This window comes from Lissotriton vulgaris, chromosome 7 (genome assembly GCF_964263255.1).
Source record: "Lissotriton vulgaris chromosome 7, aLisVul1.2, whole genome shotgun sequence".
Lineage (NCBI taxonomy): Eukaryota > Metazoa > Chordata > Amphibia > Caudata > Salamandridae > Lissotriton > Lissotriton vulgaris.
Window position 1 is genome coordinate 659,035,128 of NC_141695.1, and position 22,723 is coordinate 659,057,850.

At 44.0% G+C, this 22,723-nt stretch overlaps 1 protein-coding gene across 4 annotated transcripts in view; it reads left to right on the forward strand.

Moving 5' to 3' along the window:
* Positions 1-22,723, forward strand: part of TOM1L1 (target of myb1 like 1 membrane trafficking protein) — a 561,560-nt gene that overhangs the window by 52,948 nt on the left and 485,889 nt on the right. For 2 of the 4 annotated variants that reach the window (XM_086930855.1, XM_086930856.1), the window contains exon 2: positions 5,611-5,695. The exons of the other annotated variants lie outside the window; for them this stretch is intronic. In XM_086930855.1, the coding sequence (XP_086786981.1) occupies positions 5,611-5,695 (85 nt within the window). The remainder of the gene's footprint in view (positions 1-5,610; positions 5,696-22,723) is intronic. 4 annotated transcript variants of the gene reach the window in all.

The window sequence follows — 22,723 nt, forward strand, 5'->3', positions numbered from 1 at the left end:
AGCTTGTGACTTTTTCATAAATGTATGTGAACATTGTGTTTCAGAATACAGTATTTGGCTCCAATATTTTGAAATTGTCTCTTGTACATGAACCCCTTCCCCCACTTAGATGAGCTCTGGTTCACTTGCTCCACTCACTTGCTTCAAATCAGTGCTAGTATTACACCCTAGAACCTTCAAAGATCATGTCAGCAGGCTAATATAGGCGGTATCTAAAATAGACATGTGTTGTGTTGTGATAAAAGAAACACAATAAATTAGGGCACAGGGAGATGTAAAGAACAGCATGTGTTGACTCCCCAAGTTACCCTTTACCAAACAAATAAACACCTGTACCTACCGCACCTCTGAAAACATCAGTTTAACTCCTCTTTCTCAGTGAAAGAGTTGTGGCCTGCACAGTGACAAGCTCTCACGGTGTGAGGAGGGTCCCGATGATGAATCATGACACCTATGGTGGGTAAGAGAAATCTTACTTAAAAAAGAATATCCCATCCCAGTTAAATTACCCTTGTTTCCTGTATTTGTTTCTTTTCTTCTTACTTAGACATAGGTGTTTGTTTGTGTGGTATAGTGTTGTTATATTAGTCATGCAGTTATTGTGGAACTTTAGTGACGTTGCTTATTGTGATGACATCAGGACTAAGGTCATGTGACATGACCTCCTTGTAAAACGTCACTGCCTGTGATGTCATTAAGATTAAAAGGTGTGTGTTGTTACTCCTGCTGCACCTGGCATTTTGATAAATCGATGTCCATGCCCTTGGCCCCTGTAGAAAACAAATTACCAAGGTCAGTAATTGCTTACTATTTACAGCTAAACACATGGTTCACTTGCTGACACTTGTTAATCAGTATCATAATCTCATTTATACTGTGCGTCATACCAGCAGGTCAATAGGCATGGTTGTGTTGCTTAGATATGTAATAAGATAAAAATGATTTTTAGTCTTTTCCTGAAAGACAATAAATCATCATGGAGACAAAGGTCAATCTGCAATGTATTAGCTGTTGAGTTAAGAGCATTCTATTCATGGATCGCACATCTCTTTCTTATTGGTAGATGTGTAATATGCTCTTCAGTTAGTCCAGTCCAAATCCATATATTGATTTGTGTGCCAGTGTGAGAGATGTAAACTTAGTTCTTTCACTGACAGGAAGCTAATGCAGTTATCTCCTTATGGTGAAAATGTGATGTAGTAGGATGTCCTTTGCTGATCTAACTGCAGTGCTCTGTAAGACATGTATCCTTTGGACATATACCGTAGATGTACCTAAATATAGGGTATTACATTAAGCTATCTTCGAGCCCACTGGTATTTGTGGCTTTATGGTTCGCGTGAAGCAGTTTGCAGAATCTGAGCAGTTGATGTGGTTGATGTTAGAGTTGAGTACTGGAATAATTTGAAAATCTGTCAGACTTAAATCACTAATAACCTGTAGATCAGAATGTTATTGTTGGAATAATGTGAAACACATCCAAGTCTGTGCTCAGCACTGAAGATATAGAGGGGGGATTTGGATAAGGATATAAGAGTAGGCACAAAAGAAACATCAATCGTGTGTAATCAGCAAAGTAGTCTTGTCAGATGGAGCTTTTCTCAGATTTTCTGTAGCCTCTAGTAAGTGATGGCTTTTTTTATACAAAATAAAACACAAGACTATTGTTACTCTCTGTTCCTATACATGGATTATGCATACATGTTAACATTCTATAGGAAATGAGACGTACACAAGATATTCTGTAATAACTGATGCACTATGATAAACATTCAACATATTAACAGCAAAGTAGCTGTATTATGTTAGAGCCAAAAAAATGTAATGAGACTAGCCTTTTTCAGATGTTCTTTAGCAGGTTTTATAGCTCCAAAACTTGAGACTCCAATCAGAAGCAAAGGCTCACACATGATCTTCATATAACACTGTGGTGGTCCTGGAGGCAGTTGTTAAACTGCAAGTTTGACACCATAACAAAATCTCAGTATAGAGTAAATGCAGAAGCCAGTGCAGGGGCCCAACAGGAGTTCCACAATTCAATCTAATAATATCTAATGCTCTCTAGCTATCACTAATCTCTAAAGGCCTTCCAAAGCCTCTGAAGACAGCTCTGGAGGAGGATTAAGAATTTTAAAAATGGAAAGTTTCTGAGGTTACACTGCAGAAGGAACTTCAAGAAGCATCACTAAAAGAAAACTTCTGGGAACACGTTCCAGATGTCTGCTGACTGGAGTGTCAGGAACACAGGTGAAGCTGAGCCCAAGCACATGTACACATTTGAAGGGTATAGCCCAACAGAGGAACAGGTAACAGGGAAGATGTCTACCACCTGGTCATGCCCTGGGTGTGGTTTTTATAGCTTGCAGGAGCCACAAATTCTGCAGTAGATCCATCCTCAAATCCCAGGATTCTTGAATCCCATGGTAAATCCTCAAATCCTAGGACCCTTCAATTCTGCAGCAGATTCTTGAATCCCACTATATCCTGATACTCAAATGTGGCATACATTCAGGCTAGGATTTACTTGGATTTTGGGTTGGAGTTGCATCACTTATTTGATGCAGCCCGAATGCAAAATATATTTTGGGATTTATAAAGCCACACAAGTCCAGATGCATGTCATTGTTTAAAAAAGTACCCTACTAAAGCAACAGCTAATAGCCCTGTTAAGGTGAGCCACAAAAAGTCACTAAACTATCTGGTGCTTAACCCTCTGGTAGCTTGCCACAAAAGAAGTCAGGCGTAACTTAGAGGCAATGTTTAAAGTATTTATGCAGCACTTAAACAAATAAAGTGAAAACACAACACAAGGAAAATCCCACACCAATTTAGAAATATAGAGTAACATGTAATAAAATATTTGATAACAAAACAGCACATATCCAATCAGTAGAACCGAAGATATGCAATTTTAAAGATATAACATAAGAATAGTGCCTAAAAGCACTATGCCCCACTTCGGTTTACTAGACATGCAAGACCGTATAAAAGTCACAAGTTTAGGCCGACCACGATGGAGCACATGCTGGAAACAGGTGTTAGGTTAGTACTGCTAAGAAATGTACCTTCTAAAGTCCAGGGCAAAGAATCCAGTTCTAACTGGAGGAAGCTGCAAGGAGCAGGGAAAGCAACGCAGATGGTTGTAGCTGTACCGAAAAGAGCAGGCCAGGCATTCCGGATGGTCATAACTGTGTACCAAAGATCCTGTTGGGCATTGTGAGTGGTAATTTGCGAAGTGCAGATCTCATTTTGCGGAACATCACTGGCGGTCACTGTAGCGTGAACAGTCAGGTTCACTGGAGCTTTACATTGACGGTCTGTGCGAACGGTAAGATATTGACATGAAAAGGGCCTGTTTGTGATCGCAGTGAGCCAAGAACTTTAAGAATTCTCCTTTTCTTCTAGAAGGAGCTCAAGATAAAGACAATAAAAGAAGTTAGAGTAAAAAGAAAGATGAAAGTAATATTACAAACATAGGTCTATTTGAATAACGGAATAGTCATCTATTGTATCACAATATTGGGCACATTCAGCACAAAAAAGTACAGTTTTTTCTGCTGAATCTGCCCAACATTATGATACAGTTGATGACTATTCCTTTGAAACATCATGCATCTTCTTCAATGAGTATAGCCGACTAGTGTTATTTAAATAGACATATGTTTGCTGCCTTACTTTCTTCTGCCTTTTTACTCTCAGTTGTACTTATTTTCTTTATCTAATTTTTTTTTGCACCATATTGTCATAGTGTGGGGGTGGGTTCATGCACTATTACTTGAAGCCTTGTAACATCAAGTGTTTTACAATTTTTTATACACTATGATTAGGCATTTGTTTGCATACACTATATGTGAATTACGTGTGAATTGGTACTGTGTCTGTGAACACAGCATTAAAGCTTTGTGCATTTCTTACACTTATGTGGTACTAATGTTGATTCTATGAATTGAGGCATTATATATGCTGATTGATGTTTGATCCAATACTTGTGGCCGAGATCTTGCAGTGTGGTGAACTGGCTTCCTAAGTGAAGACTATATTTTACTGTCTAATGTGGATCTCCTTTCCCTTGGATTGTGGGGTTCCTCTCTCTTGCCTTGTTTGCAAAATTGTGACTCAAAATCCAACGTTTCTATTACAGAGGGTTTAATTTACAATTCCTTAGACACCAAACATGATGCTCCCATCTGCTCCCAAATAAAAGTTATCACTTATTAAACATAATAAGGTATCCCAATGTTAACCAATAGTAGGAGTGGACCTCACAGTAATAAAGAATTATTTCAAGAAAAACTTAAAAATACATGTCCAACTATTTAATTCACCCTGTCCAATGGGCTATTATGTCCTACCCTAGGAGTGCTTTAGATGTATTAAAATCTTTTTTTTGCCAGTTCCAAGTGGCAGTTTAAAACTGCTTACAAAGGCTGCACACAAAGGTAGAAATTAGGCATTTAAAAATGGACACTTAAGTGGTTAGCACAATAAGTTCTGCAGGGCCACTCACAGTATTTAATTTATGGGCTCTGGGTATATGTTATAGTACTTTACTAGGGACTTACAAGTAAATAAAATGTGCCAATTTAGTGTAATCCAATCTTAACATATTTATAGGAGTGAGCACAAGTAATTTAGCACTGGTTAGCAGTACTAAAGTGTGCAGAGTCCTTAAGTCAACAAAAACTAATTTAGCAGGAGGAGTGGAGACAGAAGGTTTGGGGGAAAGTGTCAGTTCTAAAAATCTATATCAGGTAATTGCTGTTTGGAAATTAAAATTGTTATCTTAAATAAAGAAATGTTGAATTATTCAGTTAGCTGTGCCGAATTAGCAAACCATTGTTTTTTGTAAGGCTTCATGCAATGCAATGTATTATTTTTGCAACTACTATGCAACTTGTTACCAATTCACAAATTCATGAGGGCATATTTATCAAATATTCACTCCGTGCAACATAGCAAGCCACCTTACTGCTCTATGTGAAAGGGCAGGAATATGCTGTATTCAACATTAAATGGAGCATTCCTACTTTCTGCCTGCTCTGGTGCACAAACTGCTGTCTATTGCCAATGTAGGCACCCTTGTTTGTTTTATGCAACAAGGAACCCTTTCACACACAAAAACAATCCTCCAAGGCTTTTTTTTCTCTTTCTACATGCACTGCACATTGCAGCACACATACAAACAAGGAAAAAACAAAGAGAAATAATCAACATGTTTCTCCTCATTATGCCTCTTCGGGTAGTGTTTAACATTTTAAAGCACTACCACTAATGCTAAATTTTGGGAGGTTCCACAATCCATGGGTAGATGTGTGGGAACAAACATCCATGCTCCACCCATGGAACACCTCCATGGGGCAGAGTAAGACAAAGCAGCAACTTGTGCTGCCTTGCTTTGCTCCACAAGCAGGGCCATGCAAGGTTCTAGGTTTTTTGTCACCCTTGCACCCCCTTGCTTGTCGCAAGAGTGATGGAAAACCATGATATATATGTGGCCCTTAGTACATTGGGCCCTACCTGTACTGATCAAATGTTTTGAACTGTTGCCATTGAGTAGTTTGGATATGTAAATAAAGTATTTTCACTGTAAACTGTCTCCTTTTTTTCCAGAAATTAGTACAGTTGGGACAGTACATACTGAAGATTGGGGTCAGTTTATGAACATCTGTGATTTCATCAACACAACAGAGGAAGGGTGAATAAAATATTCAGTTATTTATTTTGTTTTGCATTGAGGCTGGAGATGTCTGCAGAAAAGTTGAAATGTTAATTATTATCATATGGAAAGTTTTTTGATGTGCTAAGGCTGACATAATGGGGTATATTTACCTATCTTTCACACAGGGAAAACAACAAGTCACTTTGCTGTACTGTGCTGCATGAAAGGGAAATGGCAGGAATGTGTCATATTCCACATTATACAGTGCATTCCTGTCCTTTCCTAGTGCTCACACACTTTTGGCTGCCATCACATACACCCTTGTGTCATGTTGCAAGGAACATTTTCATACACAAAATCAATCCTAATAGGCTTTTCATATTTCTACGTATGCTGCAGAATACAGCAAACATAGAAATAGGAATAAAACAAGGGGAAATAAAGCTATGTTTTCTCATTACGCCTCACCTGGGGAGGCGTAGGATTTTGATGCCTTCCCTGGTCTACCACGAATGGTAAATCTGGGAATGCACTAAAATCTATGGGCCCAATTCACAGAATGAACTTAAGACTCAATCCTAAACTTACTACTGTTTTGGTATTCACAGATTGCACTTACTACTTTTGGTATTCACAGAATGAACTTACTACTGTTGGCATTCACAGAATGCACTTACTACTTTTGGTATTCACAGAATGAACTTACTCATTTCGGTATTCACAGAAGTTAGGACTCCTAACTTTAGGACTCCTAAATGCCTTCTGTGAATACCAAAAGTCTTAAAATTAGTATTTTTCACAATTTAGTAGTAGTAAAGTTAGGAGTCCTAACTTTACTACTACTAAATTGAGAAAATTCCTAATTTTAAGACTATCGGTATTCACAGAAGGCATTTAGGAGTCCTAAAGTTAGTAGTCCTAACTTTACTACTACTAAATTGAGAAAAATCGTAATTTTAGGACTTTCGGTATTCACAGAAGGCATTTAGGAGTCCTAAAGTTAGGAGTCCTAACTTTACTACTACTAAATTGAGAAAAATCCTAATTTTAAGACTTTCGGTATTCACAGAAGGCATTTAGGAGTTCTAAAGTTAGGAGTCCTAACTTCTGTGAATACTGAAATGAGTAAGTTCATTCTGTGAATACCAAAAGTAGTAAGTGCATTCTGTGAATGCCAAAAGTAGTAAGTTCATTCTGTGAATACCAAAAGTAGTAAGTGCAATCTGTGAATACCAAAACAGTAGTAAGTTTAGGATTGAGTTTTAAGTTCATTCTGTGAATCAGGCCCTATGAGTGGATGCACGGGAACAGCCACGCTCTACCCATGGAACTCCTCCCTGGGGCAGAGTAATGCAAGGCAGTGATTTGCACTACCTTGCGTTACTCCACATTTATCAAGCCTTGCAGGGCCTCGCAAGGTGGCCTTGAATAGCTTGATGAATCTCAAACCTTGCGGGGCACCTTGATAAAACTGGCCCAAACTTTTCATGTGTGTATAATATATTGTATAATCAGTACCCTTGTTGTGCTAATTTTCCTTTACAATATTTCCATCGATACGTCTCTACTGGTTATAACAGTTTTTTTGCTAACATAGCTGAGGCTCAAAAAGAATATTGGAATCCCCTAACTCACCTGTTCTTAACCTGTAGTCTTGGCCGCCTGGGTGTCTGTAACACGTAGTCAGAGTGTCCACCACTACTTAGTAAATAAAATAATTAACAGATTAATAAAGTGTGCATAAATACAGATTCAAGATATAAAACTGAAAATTTGAAAACATTCCAGAAATGGGGGGGGGCTAACAATTAAGCTAGTGTACTCAGAATGATTTGTGGGGGTAGAACAAATGTATCAAACTGAATATAGAATGGATGATGGGTGGCCTCACTTGAATTTAGAAACGCTCCAACCTTGCCATTAAGATAAAAAATATAATTTTTTATATTTGGGAATTAAATATGATACTTAATCATTTTTGGGTTTGTTTGATGTATACTCGTTTCTTCATTTTTGTTTATTGTGTTGAGGTGCAAATATTAGAAATTGCTTAAGCCAGCTTCCAGTAATGGCTGAATGGGGATCCCCAGATATGAGTAATGATTAAGTGGGTGTTGACAGAAATCAAAAAGTTGAGAACCCTTTCTGTAACTTGGTTTCTCAGGGTGGAGGGCATATGCTTTCTTTTGTTGTATTTATTCATGGTACACTAGTATTGGGTACAAAACATCAACCCAGTGCAAGCTGCAAATTCCCCAGTGCTCTAATGCAAGAGCACACATATTACTTAGTCGCATCTGTTGTTGGGGGGCATTGTACTTCTCTAACTACACTTCCCCGGTGCCACTGCATCTACATGGTGTACTGGCACTTGTGAAACCTACACCACTGAGACGCCTAAAGCTCCTGCCTATAGTGAATGCTCTCTTGAGAACCATAATTGTTCCAAAGAACAATAGCCCCGTTTTCTTTACAGAAAAAATAACATTATTGCTAATGCCTATGAGAATTTAATATGCAAATAGAAGCCAACATTTTGTTAAATATTACCAAGCTCACAGTGGGACACGTTGTAAAACATAAACTGGACCAGCATTGGATACACAACATAAATTATCCAGCTGCACAAAAAAATTGAGAAATCACTCATGTATTCCAAAATCTATCCGCAGTAAAGTCGCAAATATGAATGGAAAAACTAAAATCACAGTGATTATAAATATATGTGGAGAAGTGTGGCTCACTGGTTAGAGCAGGCAGACCCTGAAGCAGAGGTCAGACCCGGGACCAGGGTTCGATTCCCGACGCGGCAGGGTGTTGAGCTCAAATGTCCACGGCAGCGACGGCCCGTGGAGGGAGTTACGGTGGGGCAGGAGGGCGGGGAGGGGGAAGGGCAGGGTGGAGGTTGCTAAAAACCGGCATATGGATAATTGCAGGTAAGTAAACAATTTAATTAATAAAACGAATTTCGTAGCTCGCACTGCATTGCATTTTGCGATGCAAGGCGCGCTACGAAATTCGTTTTATTAATTAAATTGTTTACTTACCTGCAATTATCCATATGCCGGTTTTTAGCAACCTCCACCCTGCCCCTCCCCCTCCCCGCCCTCCTGCCCCACCGTAACTCCCTCCACGGGCCGTCGCTGGTCCACGGACTTGATAATTCTCGCTTTGGTGCCTGACCTAATCATGGGTTCACACTCTGCAACTCTGAGCATTAAGCTTGCTTAATCTCCACAACGGCCCCCCTGTGGCGGGATGCCTGGCTTTCACCTTGGGGATGCCCTGTAGGGGCTATCTCACAGGGAAAAACCAGGACGGGTTCCCAAGGCAAGCGCGGAGATACCCCTTCGGGGGTCGATTCTGGCGCTATATAAGAAATACAATAATAATAATAATAATAATAATATAATAAAATATATATATATATATATATATATATATATACCTCTGTTTCTTCTTTTGACACTTCTCTTGCCTCGTTCTGCACCTCTGAGCTAGAGGTAGTTTTAATCCCCCTGCCCTATTATGTACTAGGGCTTTACAGTGGAGGTCATGCCAATGACAGGAGAACCCCAACCCGTAGTGTGCCCTAGTGTATATAGGTGTTTTCACTGTATTATAAGTGTCTTTCAGCATAGCACTGTCTCCTGGCCTGGCTAGTCAGAGTCAATTACTACCAGTACCAGTCAGCAAAAAGCTGGGGGCACAGGATAACTTTGCAACAAGGCCTCTTTCTGCACCTCTGTTGTTTCTTTCTGCATATCTCTTGCTTTTTTCTGAACTTTTCTTCATATTTCTGGGCTTCTGTTGCCTCTTTCTACATTTCTCTTGCTTCTTTCTGAGCCTCTCTTCCTGCACATGTCCTACCTCTGTAGGAATAGTTAGAAATTAGCATTTAAAAAACCTTTGAAATTCACTGAAAAGCCATAGGTTTTAGGGGCGATATAGTTAGAAATGATCATTTAAAAAACCTTCGAAATTCACGTGAAAAACCACAGGTTTCAGCGATGTTTTAGTTAGAAATTAGCATTTAAAATACTTTACAAACATACTGAAAAAAACATGTTTCAGGTACGTTATAGTTAGAACTTAGCATTTAAAAACCTCAGAAATTCACTAAAAAAACTACAGGTTTATAGTTAGTTGGACATTTCACTCGTACAAAACCATAGAAATGCTGCTGTTATAGTTAGTTCAGCTAAATATAACTCGCTCCCCCGCAATGCACTGCTGATGACGTCACATATTACATCATTCATGACATGGTCAGTGACATCACCGATGACATCACTGATGACATCTCAAAGGACATCACTGATGACATACATATATATATATATATATGACCTACTGGCGTTCACCAGTAGGTAGTTATAGTTAGGACCTATTTGCCATAGGAACTTCACAACATTCTAGTTCCAATAACTTTGGCGCCGTTGATGAATCTTCATGGAATTTTCGAAACTCATGGGGCGCACCGGTCTGCTCCTATCCTAATAGTTTCAGGATGATTCAGCAAGCGGGGGCTGAGAAAAAAGGGGGGTCCCAAAACATGTTTTCCCCATGCAATTTTTCATTCGGAAACTTTAGACCCGGCTACAGCCCGAACTGCTGATCGAAATTACACCAAATTTGGCAAAGAGGTAGTTCTTGGTTCAGAAAGAACCTTATTGGTTAAATGGGGTAAATCCCTTCAGTATTTGCTGAGAAAATCAAAAGTAAAATCATATATATATCTATGGCCTGAGCTTTGTTAATAATTAGTCCCTTGGTGGGCCAGGTCCCGGGGGCATGCTCAAAAGAAAGTGTGGGGGGGTCCAATTCCCCCCCCCCACTGCCCTGGGGACCGCCACCCCAGGCTTCTTAGTTGAATGTTGGGGGCCTCTAAGGCCCCCATGCCCTGGGGACTGCCACCCCTGGGGCTCTACTTAATTGTGATTCCAGGGGGTAGACTCTACCCCCGCAGCCCTGGGTACTGCCAGCCCCGGTGCTTCTTAGTTTAATGTTGGGGGCCTCTAAGGCCCCTCCAAGCCCTGGGGACCACCACCCCCGGGGCTTTTAAAAAAAATAAAATAACCTGGAGGGGTGCTCAAGCTCCCCCACATGCCATGGGGACCACCACCTCCCAGGGGCTCTAAATATTAAAATTGGGGGTCCATGATGGCCCCCCAGCCCCGGGGACCACCACCGCCCAGGGCTTTGTAAATTGTAGTAGGGGGCAGCCTGGCCCCCCTCCTGGAGCCTTGTCATGGCCCTGGAGACTAGCGGGGCCAGCTCCTGCAGTGTCCGGGGGTTCCCACCCCGGGACACTGTATTTTGATATGGCAGGGAGGGAGCCATGCGGCTCCCGCCTTGCCATAATAAACTTGGTTTGCATTTTGAAAGAGAGAGCAGGGAAACCTGCTCGCTCTTTCAAAATGCAAACCAAATTGCTTTTCCACACGGGGAGCTGCATCTTAGCACCTCCCCATGTGGAAAAGCAATGCCGGCTCCTGAGGGAGGCGGGGAGGCAGCGGGACCTTGGGGGGATTGAGGACCCCCACGGTCCCCTTCGGATGGGGTCCCCAGGGCTACAAGTGGCCCAGGAGGGGGGCCTCACGGCCGCTCTCCCCAAAATTATATCACAAAAAAAAATAATAAAAAAAGAAAATGTCGGCCCGACATGGTCACATGGGTCATAAGTGGCATGAGGAGGCCGATTAAGGCCTCGGGAGGGGGGCCACGTGGCCCCCTTCCAATTTTTATATTTAAAACAAAAACAATTAGGGGGCAGGCCCTGGTGGATTGGGCCCCAGGGCCAATAAATTAGAAAAAGAAGGGGGGCCACACAGCCCCCCTTCTTAAAAAAAAAATTGTGCCGGAGGCCAAGCCACTTTCTTGCAGCACTCTGCAAACGCACCCCCTGGCGTGTTTGCAGATGGGGAGCGAATTCCACCTTGATTACTGGGGGTCCCTGGGGGCCAACTAGCCCACCCGGAACCTCCAGTATGCACCAAGGGGCAGCATTGAAAAGAGAGGTATTCTAAGGCCGCGTCGCTTTTTACACCTCTCTGCAATGCAGCTCTGTAGTCCTTAATGGAGGTATCTTTGGGCTAGTTGCACCCCAGGGACCCTCAGGATTCAAGGGGAGTTAATCCCCTAACTTAAAACACGCCACAGGGCGCGTTTGCAGAGTGGTGAAGGGAGGGGGTGGGCCTGAGGTGACATGTGTGCAAACACACCCTGTGGCTCGCTTTAAGTTGAGGAATTAATTCCTCTTCAATCCTGGATCGCCAGATCAACTCCATCGCATCCTCCTGCTTCCAACCCCTCAACTCCTACGCAAGACCTTCAAATGGATCCCCCTAGAGCACAGAAATACCGTCACTCACACCCTCATCCCCATGCCAGAAAGCCCAGATCAGGAGGCCGCTTCTTCTCCTTTCTCATGGCCAGAGCCTGGAACACCCTACCACTCCATCTCAGACAGGCAACATCTCTCCCCATCTTCACGAGAAACCTCAAAACTTGGCTCTTCGACAGACCCCTTCCTTGATGCACTGGAACCTGCACCTCCCCTCTTCCCTAGCACCTTGAGACCCTTACGGGTGAGTAGTCGAGCTTAACAAACATGCGATTGATTGATTGATTGATTGATTGATTGATTGATTGATTGATTGATTGATTCGATGAGTATGTGTTTGTATCAGTGATTGTATAAGAGAGTATGTGTTAGTATCTGTATAGGTCAGGTGGTGTGTGCATAACTGTATAGGTGAGAAAATCAGAGTGTGATTGATTCTTTGCATGACTGACTAGGTGTGTGAGTAACTCTATGGATGATTGGCGGTGTGTCTGTATAGGTGTATGAGTGCAAATGATAGTGCTGTATTGGTGAGTGACTGCATGTATGAGTGACTTCATGGGTGAATGAGTGGATGTGTGTGTTGACCTAGGAATCAGTGAGTGGGTATGTAGTAACTGGTATTGGTGTGTCTACGGTTTCAGAAACGGTAGTCTGTATTTTAGAGTGGGTGTATCAAATGTTATATTAGGGTGTGAGGAGGTGCATCATATTATCACGTGGATGATGTCATCAGTGATGTCATCAGTGATGTCACTGACCATGTCATGAATGATGTAATATGTGAAGTCATCAGCATTGCAATAAAGGGACGTGAGTTATAGTTAGTTTAACTAACTGTAACGTCAGAATTTCTCTGGTTTTGTATGAGTGAAATGTCCAACTAACTATGCTAATTTCTAACTATAACGTCCCTGAAACCTGTGTTTTTTTAGGAAATTTCTAAGGTTTTTCAAATGCTAATTTCTAACTATAACGTCCCTCAAACCTGTGGATTTTTAAATGTGAATTTCGAAGGTTTTTTAAATGATAATTTCTAACTATAACGTCCCTGAAGCCTATGTTTTTTTCAGTGAATTTCAAAGCTTTTTAACTGCTAATTTCTAACTACAACTTCCTTGAAGCCTATGATCTTATCAGTGAATTTCAAAGGCTTTTTAAATGCTAATTTCTAACTATGCCTACAGAGGTAGGACATGTGCAGAAAGAGGAAGAAAGGCGCAGAAAGAAGGAAGAGAAATGAAGAAAGAGGCAACAGAAGTCCAGAAAGACGAAGAAAAGTACAGAAAGGAGCAAGAGATATGCCAAAAGAACCAACAGAGGTGCAGAAAGAGGCCTTGTTGCAAAGTCATCCTGTGCCCCCAAATGTTTGCTGACTGGTACTGGTGGTAACTGACTCTGACTAACCAGGCTCAGAGCCAGTGCTATGCTGAAAGAAACTTATAATACATTGAAAACACCTACATACACTAGGGTACACTGTGGGTTGAGGTACCCCTGTGATTGGCATGACCTCCGCTGTAAGGCCCTTCTACATAATAGGGCAGGGGGATTAAAACTATCTCTAGCTCAGAGGTACAGAAAGAGGCAATAGAAGTACAGAAACAAGCAACGGAGGTGTCGAAATAGAGGTGCAGAAAGAAGCAAGTGCAGTGCAGAAAGAGGCAAGAGAGGTACAGAAAGAGGCAGGAGAGGTATGGAAAGAGGCAACAGAGGTGCCTAAAGATGCAGGAGAAGTGCAGGAACGAGCACGAGAAGTACAGAGAGAGGCAAGAGATTTGCCAAAAGAAGCAACAGAGGTGTAGAAAGCAGCAAGAGAAGAGCAGAAAGAGGCAAGTGAGGTGTAAAAAGAAGCAAGAGCAGTGCAGAAAGAACCAACAGAGGTGCAAAAAGAGGCAAGAGGGGTGCAGAAAGAGGTAGGAGAGGTGCACAAAGAGGTAAAGAGGTACAGAAAGAGGCAGGAGGGATGCATAAAGAACGAAGAGAAGTGCAGAAAGAGGCAAGAGAATTGCTGAAAGAAGCAACAGAGTTTCTAACTATAACTTCCTTGAAACCTATGGTTTTTATCAGTGAATTTCAAAGGTTTTTAAATGCTAGTTTCTAACTATGCCTACAGAGGTAGGACATGTGCAGAAAGAGGAAGAAAGGCGCAGAAATAAGGAAGAGAAATGAAGAAAGAGGCAAGAGATATGCAGAAAGAACCAACAAAGTTGCAGAAAGTGGCCTTGTTGCAAAGTCATCCTGTGCCCCCAAATTATTGCTGACTGATACTGGTGGTAACTGACTCTGACTTACCAGGCCCGGAGTAAGTGCTATGCTGAAAGAAACTTAGAATACAGTGAGAACACCTAAATACACTAGGGTACACTATTGGTTGGGTTACCCCTGTGGTTGGCATGACCTCCCCTGTAAGGCCCTAGTACATAATGGGACAGGGGGATCAAAACTATCTCTAGCTCAGAGGTGCAGAAAGAGGCAAGAGGAGTGCAGAAAGAAGCAACAGAGGTGCCGAAAGAGGCAAGATAGGTGCAGAAAGAAGCAAGTAAAGTTCAAAAAGTGCCAACAGAGGTGCATACAAATGCAAGAGAAGTGCAGAAACGAACAAGAGAAGTACAAAAAGAGGCAAGAGAATTGCTGAAAGAAGCAACAGAGGTGTAGAGAGAAGCAAGAGAGGTGCAGAAAGAGGCAAGTGAGGTGCAAAAAGAAGCAAGAGCAGTGCAGAAAGATCCAACGGAGGTGCAAAAAGAGGCAAGAGGGGTACAGAAAGAGGTAGGAGAGGTGCACAAAGAGGCAAAGAGGTACAGAAAGAGGCAGGGGGGGTGCATAAAAAAGGAAGAGAAGTACAGAAAGAGGCAACAGAATTGCTGAAAGAAGCAACAGAGGTGTAGAAGAAGCAAGAAAAGTACAGAAAGAAGCAAGTATGGTGCAGAAAAAAGCAAGAGCAATGCGGAAAGGACCAACAGAGGTGCAAAAAGAGGCAAGAGGGGTGCAGAAAAAGGTAGGAGAGGTGCACAAAGAGGAAAGAGAGGTACAGAAAGAGGCAGGAGCAGTAGTGAAAGAACGAAGAGAAGTGCAGAAAGAAGTAACATAGGTGCTGAAAGAGGTGCAAAGGGTGCAGAAAGAGCAATATAAGTGCAGAAAGAGGTGCCAGAGGTACAGAAAGAGGCAAGAGAGGTACAGAAACAGGCAGGAAAGGTACAGAAAGAGGGAACAGGCATGCAGATAGAGGCAAGACAAGTGCAGAATGAGAAAAGAGGGGTGCAGAAAGAGGAAAGAGATCTGCAGAAAGAAGCAACAGAGGTGCTGAAAGAGGCAATTGAGGTGCAGAAAGAAGCAAGAGAGGTGCAGAAAGAGGCAATAGAAATGCAGAAAGAAGCATCAGAAGTGCAGACAGAGGCATGGAAAGTGCAGAAAGAAGCAATAGAGGTACAGAAAGAGGCAAGAGAGGTGCAGAAACAGATAGGAAAGGTTCAGAAAGAGGGATCAGGGGTGCAGAAAGAGGCATGAGAGGTACAAAAAGAGAAATGATTGGTGCAGAAAGAGGCAGGAGATCTGCAGAAAAAAGCAAAATAGGTGCTGAACGAGGCAAATGAGGTGCAGAAAGAGGCAAGAGATCTTTTAAAAACCAACAGAGGTGCTGAAAGGGGCAAGTGAGGTGCAGAAAGTAGCAAGCGAGGTGCAGAAAAAGGAAAAGAAGTTCAGAAAGAAGTAACAGAGGTGCTGAAAAAGTCAAGAGAGGTGAGGAAAAAGGAAAGAGGTACACAGAAAGAGGCAAGAGATCTGCAGAAAAAAGCAACAGAGGTGCTGAAACAGGCAAGTTAGGTGCAGAAAGAGGCATGAGATCTGCAGAAAAAAAGGCAACAGAGATGCTGAAAGAGGGAGGTCAGCTGCACAAGGAAACAAGAGAGGTGCAGAAAGAGATAATAGAAGGCCAGAAAGAAACATCAGAGGTGCACAAAGAGGTAGGAGGGGTGCAGAAAGAAGAGAGGGAAGTGCAGAAAGAAACAAAAGAGGCAAGAGGGATGCAGATAGAGGTATGAACAGTGCAGAAAGAAGCAAGAGAAGTGCAGAAAAAAGTAACAGAGGTACAGAAAGAGGCACGAGGAGTGAAGAAAGAAGGAAGAGAAATGCAGAAAGAGGCAGCAGAGGTGCTGAACGAGGCACGAAGGGTGCACAAAGAGTCAAGAGAAGCACAGAAAGAAGCAACAGAGGTACAAAAAGAGGCAAGAGTGATGTAAAAAGAGGTAAGAGAGGTATAGAAAGAGGTTAGAGAGTTGCACAAAGAGGGATGACGGGTACATAAAGAGGCAAGAGGGATGCAGAAACAGGCAAGAGAACTGCAATAGAATGGCTGGAAGAAGCAACTGAGGGGGGAATGAAGCAAGAAAAGTGCGTAAAGAGGTAATTGATAAGGAGAAACAGGCAAGAAAGGTACAGAAAGAGGGAAGATGGGTGCAAAAAGAGACAACAGGGTGGAAGAAAGAAGCAAGACAGATGCAGAAAGAAGCATGGAAAGTACAGAATGAAGCGACAGGGGTGCAGAAAGAGGCAAGAGAAGTGCAGAAAGAAGAAACGGTGGTGCAGAAAGAGGCAAGAGAACTGCAGAAAAAGGCAGTAAAAGTACAGAAAGAGGCAAACGAGGTACATAAATAGACATCAGTGGTGCAGAAAGAACCAAGACAGGTGTAGAAAGAAGCATGGAAAGTACAGAATTAAGCAACAGGGGTACAGAAAGAGGCAAGAGAAGTGCATAAAGAAGCAAGTGAGGTACAGAAAGAGCCAAGAGAGGTGCAGAAACAGGCAAGAGAACTGCAGAAAGTGGCAAGAGAATGGCTGAAAGAAGCAACAGAGGTGTAGAAAGAAGCAAGAAAAGTGCAGAAAGAGGCAAGTGTGATGCAGAAACAGAGAAGAGGCAATAGAAGTGTGTAAAGAAGCAAGTGAGGTGCAGAAAGAGCCAAGAGAGGTGCAGTAAGAGGCAAGATAGGTCAGAAACAGGCAAGAGAAGTGCAGAACGAGGTAAGAGAATTCCTGAAAGAAGCAACAGAGGTGTAGAAACAAATAAGAAAGGTGCAGAAGGAGACTAGTGAGATGCCGAAACAGGCAAGAAAGGTACAGAAAGAGGGAAGACAAGTGCAGAACGAGACAACAGGGGTGCAGAGAGAAGCAGGACAGGTGCAGAAAGAAGCATGGAAAGTGCAGAATGAAGCGACAGGGGTGCAGAAAGATGCAGGATAAGTCCAGAAAGAGCAACAGAGGTGCAGAAAGAGGCAAGAGAACTGCAGAAAAAGGCAGTAAAAGTACAGAAAGAGGCAAAAGAGGTACATAAATAGACATCAGGGGTGCAGAAAGAATCAAGACATGTGTAGAAAGAAGCATGGAAAGTGCAGAATGAAGCGACAGGGGTGCAGAAAGATGCAGGAGAAGTGCAGAAAGAAGCAACAGAGGTGCAGAAAGAGGCAGGAGAACTGCAGAAAAGGGCAGTAAAAGTGCAGAAAGAGGCAAAAGAGGTATATAAAAAGACATCAGGGGTGCAGAAAGAATCAATACAGGTATAGAAAGAAGCATGGAAAGTACAGAATTAAGCAACAGGGGTGCAGAAAGAGGCAAGGGAAGTGCATAAAGAAGCAAGTGAGGTGCAGAAAGAGCCAAGAGAGGTCCAAGAGAGGTGCAGAAACAGGCAAGAGAACTGCAGAAAGTGGCAAGAGAATGGCTGAAAGAAGCAACAGAGGTGTAGAAAGAAGCAAGAAAAGTGCAGAAAGAGGCAAGTGTGATGCAGAAACAGGTAAGAAAGGTACAGAAAGGGGGAAGACAAGTGTAGAAAGACACAACGGGTGTAGAAAGAAGGAAGGCAGATGCATAAAGAAGCATGAAAAGTACAGAATGAAGCGACAGGGGTGCAGAAAGATACAGGAGAAGTGCAGAAAGAAGCAACAGAGGTGCAGAAAGAGGCAAGAGAATGCAGAAAAAGGCAAGCAAAGTGCAGAAAGAGACAACATGGGTACATAAATAGACAACAGGGATGCAAAAAGAAGCAAGGCAGATGTAGAAAAAAGCATGGAAAGTGCAGAATGAAGCAATATGGATGCAGAAAGAGGCAAGAGGAGTGCAGAAAGAAGCAAGTGAGGTGCAGAAAGAGCCAAGAGAGGTACAGAAAGAGGCAAGAGAGGTGCAGAGACAGGCAAGAGAAGTGCAGAAAGAAGTAGGAGAATTGCTGAAAGAAGCAACAGAGGTGTAGAAAGAAGCAAGAAATGTGCAGAAAGAGGCAAGTGATATGCAGAAACAGGCAAGAAATGTACAGAAAGAGGGAAGACGAGTACAGAAAGAGACAACAGGGTTGCAGAAAGAAGCAAGACAGTAGCAGAACGAAGCATGGAAAGTGCAGACTGAAGCAACAGGGGTGCTGAAAGAGGTAAGAGAGTTGTAGAAACAAGCAAAAGAGGTACAGAAAGAGGGAGCAGAGGTGAAGACAGAGGCAAGAGAGGTACAAAAACAGGTAAAAGGGGTGCAGAAAGAGGTAAGAGGGGTGCAGACATTTGCAAGAGAGGTGCAGAAAGAAGCAAGAACAGTTCAAAAGAACCAACAGTGGTACAAAAAGAGGCAAGTGGGGGTACAGAAGGAGGCAAGAGAACAGCAGAAAGAGGCAAGAGGTTTGCAGAAACAGGCAAAAGAGGTAGAGACAGAGGGAACAGGTGGGTAGACTGTGGCAAGAGAGGTGCAGAAAGAGGGAAGAGGGTGCAGAAAAAGGCAAGAGAGTTGCAGAAATTTGGAACAGAGGTGCAGGAATAAGCCAGAGCAGTGCAGGGAGAACCTTCAGAGGTGCAGAAAGGCAAGAGGGGTACAGAAAGAGGCAAGTGAAATGTAGAACGAAGCAAATGAGGTGCAGAAAGAACCATCAGAGGTGGAAAAAGAAGCAAGAGGGTTGCAAGAAGGGGTAGAAGAGGTGCACAAATAGGCAAGAGGGGTACAGAAAGAGGCAGAAGGGGTGCACAAGGAGGGAGAGAAGTGCTGAAGGAAGCAACAGAGGTGCTGAAAGAGGCACAAAGGGTGCAGAAAGAGACAAGACAGGTGAAGAAAAAAGGAACAGAGGTACAAAAAGAGGCAAGAGTGGTGCACAAAGAAGGAAGAGGGGTGCAGAAACACGCAAAAGGAAGAAGCAAGTGAAGTGCAGACGGAGGCAAGAGAACTGCAGAAAGAGGCAATAGCGGTATAGAAAGAAGCAAGATAAGTGCAGAAAGAAGCAACAGAAGTACAGAAAGAGGGAATAGGGTTGGAGAGAGGGGCAAGAGGGGTACAGAAAGAAGCAAGACAGGTGCAGAAAGAAACAAAAGAAGTGCAGAAAGAAGGAACAGAGTTGCAGAAAGAGGCAAAAAGGGTGCAGAAAGACGTACAAGGGGTGCAGAAAGAAACAAATAAGGTGCAGAAAGAGATAACAGACGTGCAGAAAGAGGGAGGAGAGGTGCAGAAAGTACTAGAAATTTGCAGAAAGAGGCAAGAGAAGTGCAGAAAAAGAAATAAACATGCAGAAAGAAGCAACAGAAATGAAGAAAGAGCCAAGCAAGAGTGACTTGCACACCATTAGTACCAATTTAACACCCACATTTAGCAATAAGTTACAGGTGACCATTCTAGGTTTGCAAAGAGCCTTCTACCACGCTATAACACTTGTCGCTGCATTTTTCGTAACGTTTGAGCCATTTGAGCTAGAAACAAGGATTTTTTGGTACAAATCTGCAGATTAGGGAGCAGATGATGAATTATGTGGCTAATGCAGAAAATGTATAATTGTGCAAAAGTCGGTGCAGCCAAATAGTCACATAATTCCAGGGGCCCTGCTCATAACTCTGACTAGGTCCACAAGTGCTCCTCAGTGATTCCTTCTTTTTTTCTCTCACTGAGTCCATAGTTGAGCTTCTATGGAAACGAGGAAGACTAAACCTGAAGTTACCACTCCACAACACACACTACCACACCACATAATTACTCTCCAGAACACATAATCCCACTCTACATAATTCCTATACACTAAATATCACATACTTTCTATCCACATAATTTCACTGCACAACATACCACATAATTCCACTACACACAACATATATCCACTCCACTCCAAAAAACATTAGTAAAAACCTTTGCATTTACAGCGCCAATAGCTCTAATTCTCGCAAATGTGACACCTATTATATTGCAAACACTTATTTAACTAGTAGTCACGTTTGCAGAGTGGTAGAGAAAAGGGGCTGGGCCTCCGACCAGCGCTCAGGAATTCCGCTGCGTAGGACTTACAGGAGGTACCAGAAGGTATTCTTGGCCCCCAAAGTCCCTCAGGAGTAAATTGGACTTCATCCCCCATACCGTAGTCTGCCAGGAGGTGCGTTTGTAGAGTGGTAGAGAAAGGGAGGCACGGCCTCCGAAGTCTTCTTAGCAATCCCACTGTGTGGGACTTACTGGAGGTAACAAGAGTGGTAGTTGGCCCCAAGGACATCCTTGGGGGCCAACTACCCCTTCTATTACCTCCAGTAAGTCTCACGCAGCAGGATTGCTAAGTTCTCATACCAGACCACGCCCCCTTTGCCCACCAGTCCGCAAACGCGCTCCCTGGCGGGCTCTTGGATGAGGATTGAAGTCCCCTTTGCTTCTGGGGGTCCTTTAGGGGCAAACTAGCCTACCTCTTACCTCTGTTAAGCCCCGCACAGTGGGATTGCTGAGAGGTGGACAAAGGCCATGCCCCCTTTCCTCACCACTCTGCAAAGCACCTCCTGGTGTGTTCTAAGTTGGGGTATGAATTCCCTTTCATTCTTGAGGGTCCCTGGGGGCCAACTAACCCACCAGGTTCCTACAGTAAGCGCCACACACCTAGATTGCTGAGAGTGGTCCGAGGCCACGCCCCTATTTACACCAAAAAACATTAGTAAAAACTTTTGCATTTACAGCGCCAATAGCTCTAATTCTCGCAAATGTGACACCTATTATATTGCAAACACTTATTTAACTAGTAGTCACGTTTGCAGAGTGGTAGAGAAAAGGTGCTGGGCCTCCGACCAGCGCTCAGGAATTCCGCTGCGTAGGACTTACAGGAGGTACCAGAAGGTATTCTTGGCCCCCAAAGTCCCTCAGGAGTAAATTGGACTTCATCCCCCATACCGTAGTCTGCCAGGAGGTGCGTTTGTAGAGTGGTAGAGAAAGGGAGGCATGGCCTCCGAAGTCTTCTTAGCAATCCCACTGTGTGGGACTTACTGGAGGTAACAAGAGTGGTAGTTGGCCCCAAGGACATCCTTGGGGGCAAACTACCCCTTCTATTACCTCCAGTAAGTCTCACACAGCAGGTTTGCTAAGTTCTCATAGCAGGCCACGCCCCCTTTGCCCACCAGTCTGCAAATGCGCTCCCTGGCACGCTCTTGGATGAGGATTGAAGTCCCCTTTGCTTCTGGGGGTCCTTTAGGGGCAAACTAGCCTACCTCTTACCTCTGTTAAGCCCCACACAGTGGGATTGCTGAGAGGTGGACAAAAGCCATGCCCCCTTTCCTCACCACTCTGCAAAGCACCTCCTGGTGTGTTCTAAGTTGGGGTATGAATTCCCTTTCATTCTTGAGGGTCCCTGGGGGCCAACTAACCCACCTGGTTCCTACAGTAAGCGCCACACACCTAGATTGCTGAGAGTGGTCCGAGGCCACGCCCCTATTTACACCACTCTGCAAATGCAGCTCTTGGCGCACTGCTGCTTAAGGGAAGAAGTCAACTTCTGTCCGGAGGTACTCCAGCAGTGCTCCAAGAGATAATGAAGCTGGACGTTTATGCGCCTAATGTGGACCAGCTTGCCTTCCTCTCCAGGTTATCGGGTTCGTTGGCCCACTTCCTCTCTGGAACCCTCCTCCTCGGTGGCGATTTCAACTCGGTAGTGGGCGTGGAGGCCGACCGCTCGCACCCCCCCTCCCGGACTCCCCGGTCTGCCGGGTGGCGAAGGGGCGGAAGGACTGGCAGTCGCACTGGGGGCTCACGGATGTTTGGAGGGCACAGCACCCGGACGCCAGGGACTACTCCTTTTTCTCTAGCTTGCATGAGTTACACGTGCGGCTGGATGGGTTTCTGGGCTCGGCGGAGGTGGTTTCTGCTGCCGTCCTTTCTGAATATTTAGCCAGGACCATATCAGACCACAACCCCCTCCTGGTGGACCTTCGTTGGTTTCCCGGGGTCCCGGCTGTGCCCACCTGGAAAATGCGCCCGGAGATCCTAGAGGACATAGTTTTTAAGGCGGAGTTGGGGGACAGGATCTTGGAGTACTTCGCGTCCAACGGGGGTACTGCGGGATCGAGAGCGTTGGAGTGGGACGCCTTTAAGGTCGTGGTCAGAGGCTACTGCATTGCTAAAAAAGTGGGCATGCGGCGAGTCATCCTTGACGAACTAGCTACGGCCGATAGGAAGCTCCGCGAGATGGAACTCCGCCGCCCCGGTCATCCGGAGCTCCAGGAGCGCACGGCGGCAGCGAGGGAGTCGGTGGCGGCGGCGGTCGAGCGGCTGCGCTGCTTTGACTACAAGGCCTACACTACCAGATCGCTCGCGGAGGGGGATAGGTCGAGCGCATTGTTAGCCTGGCTGGCCAACCCTACGCGCCAGACATCTGTGACGACGTCCATGCGCACGGCGGAGGGTGCAGAAGTACACACTCAACCGGAGATTCTGGGCTGTTACCTACGCTACTACGAACAATTGTACCGCAG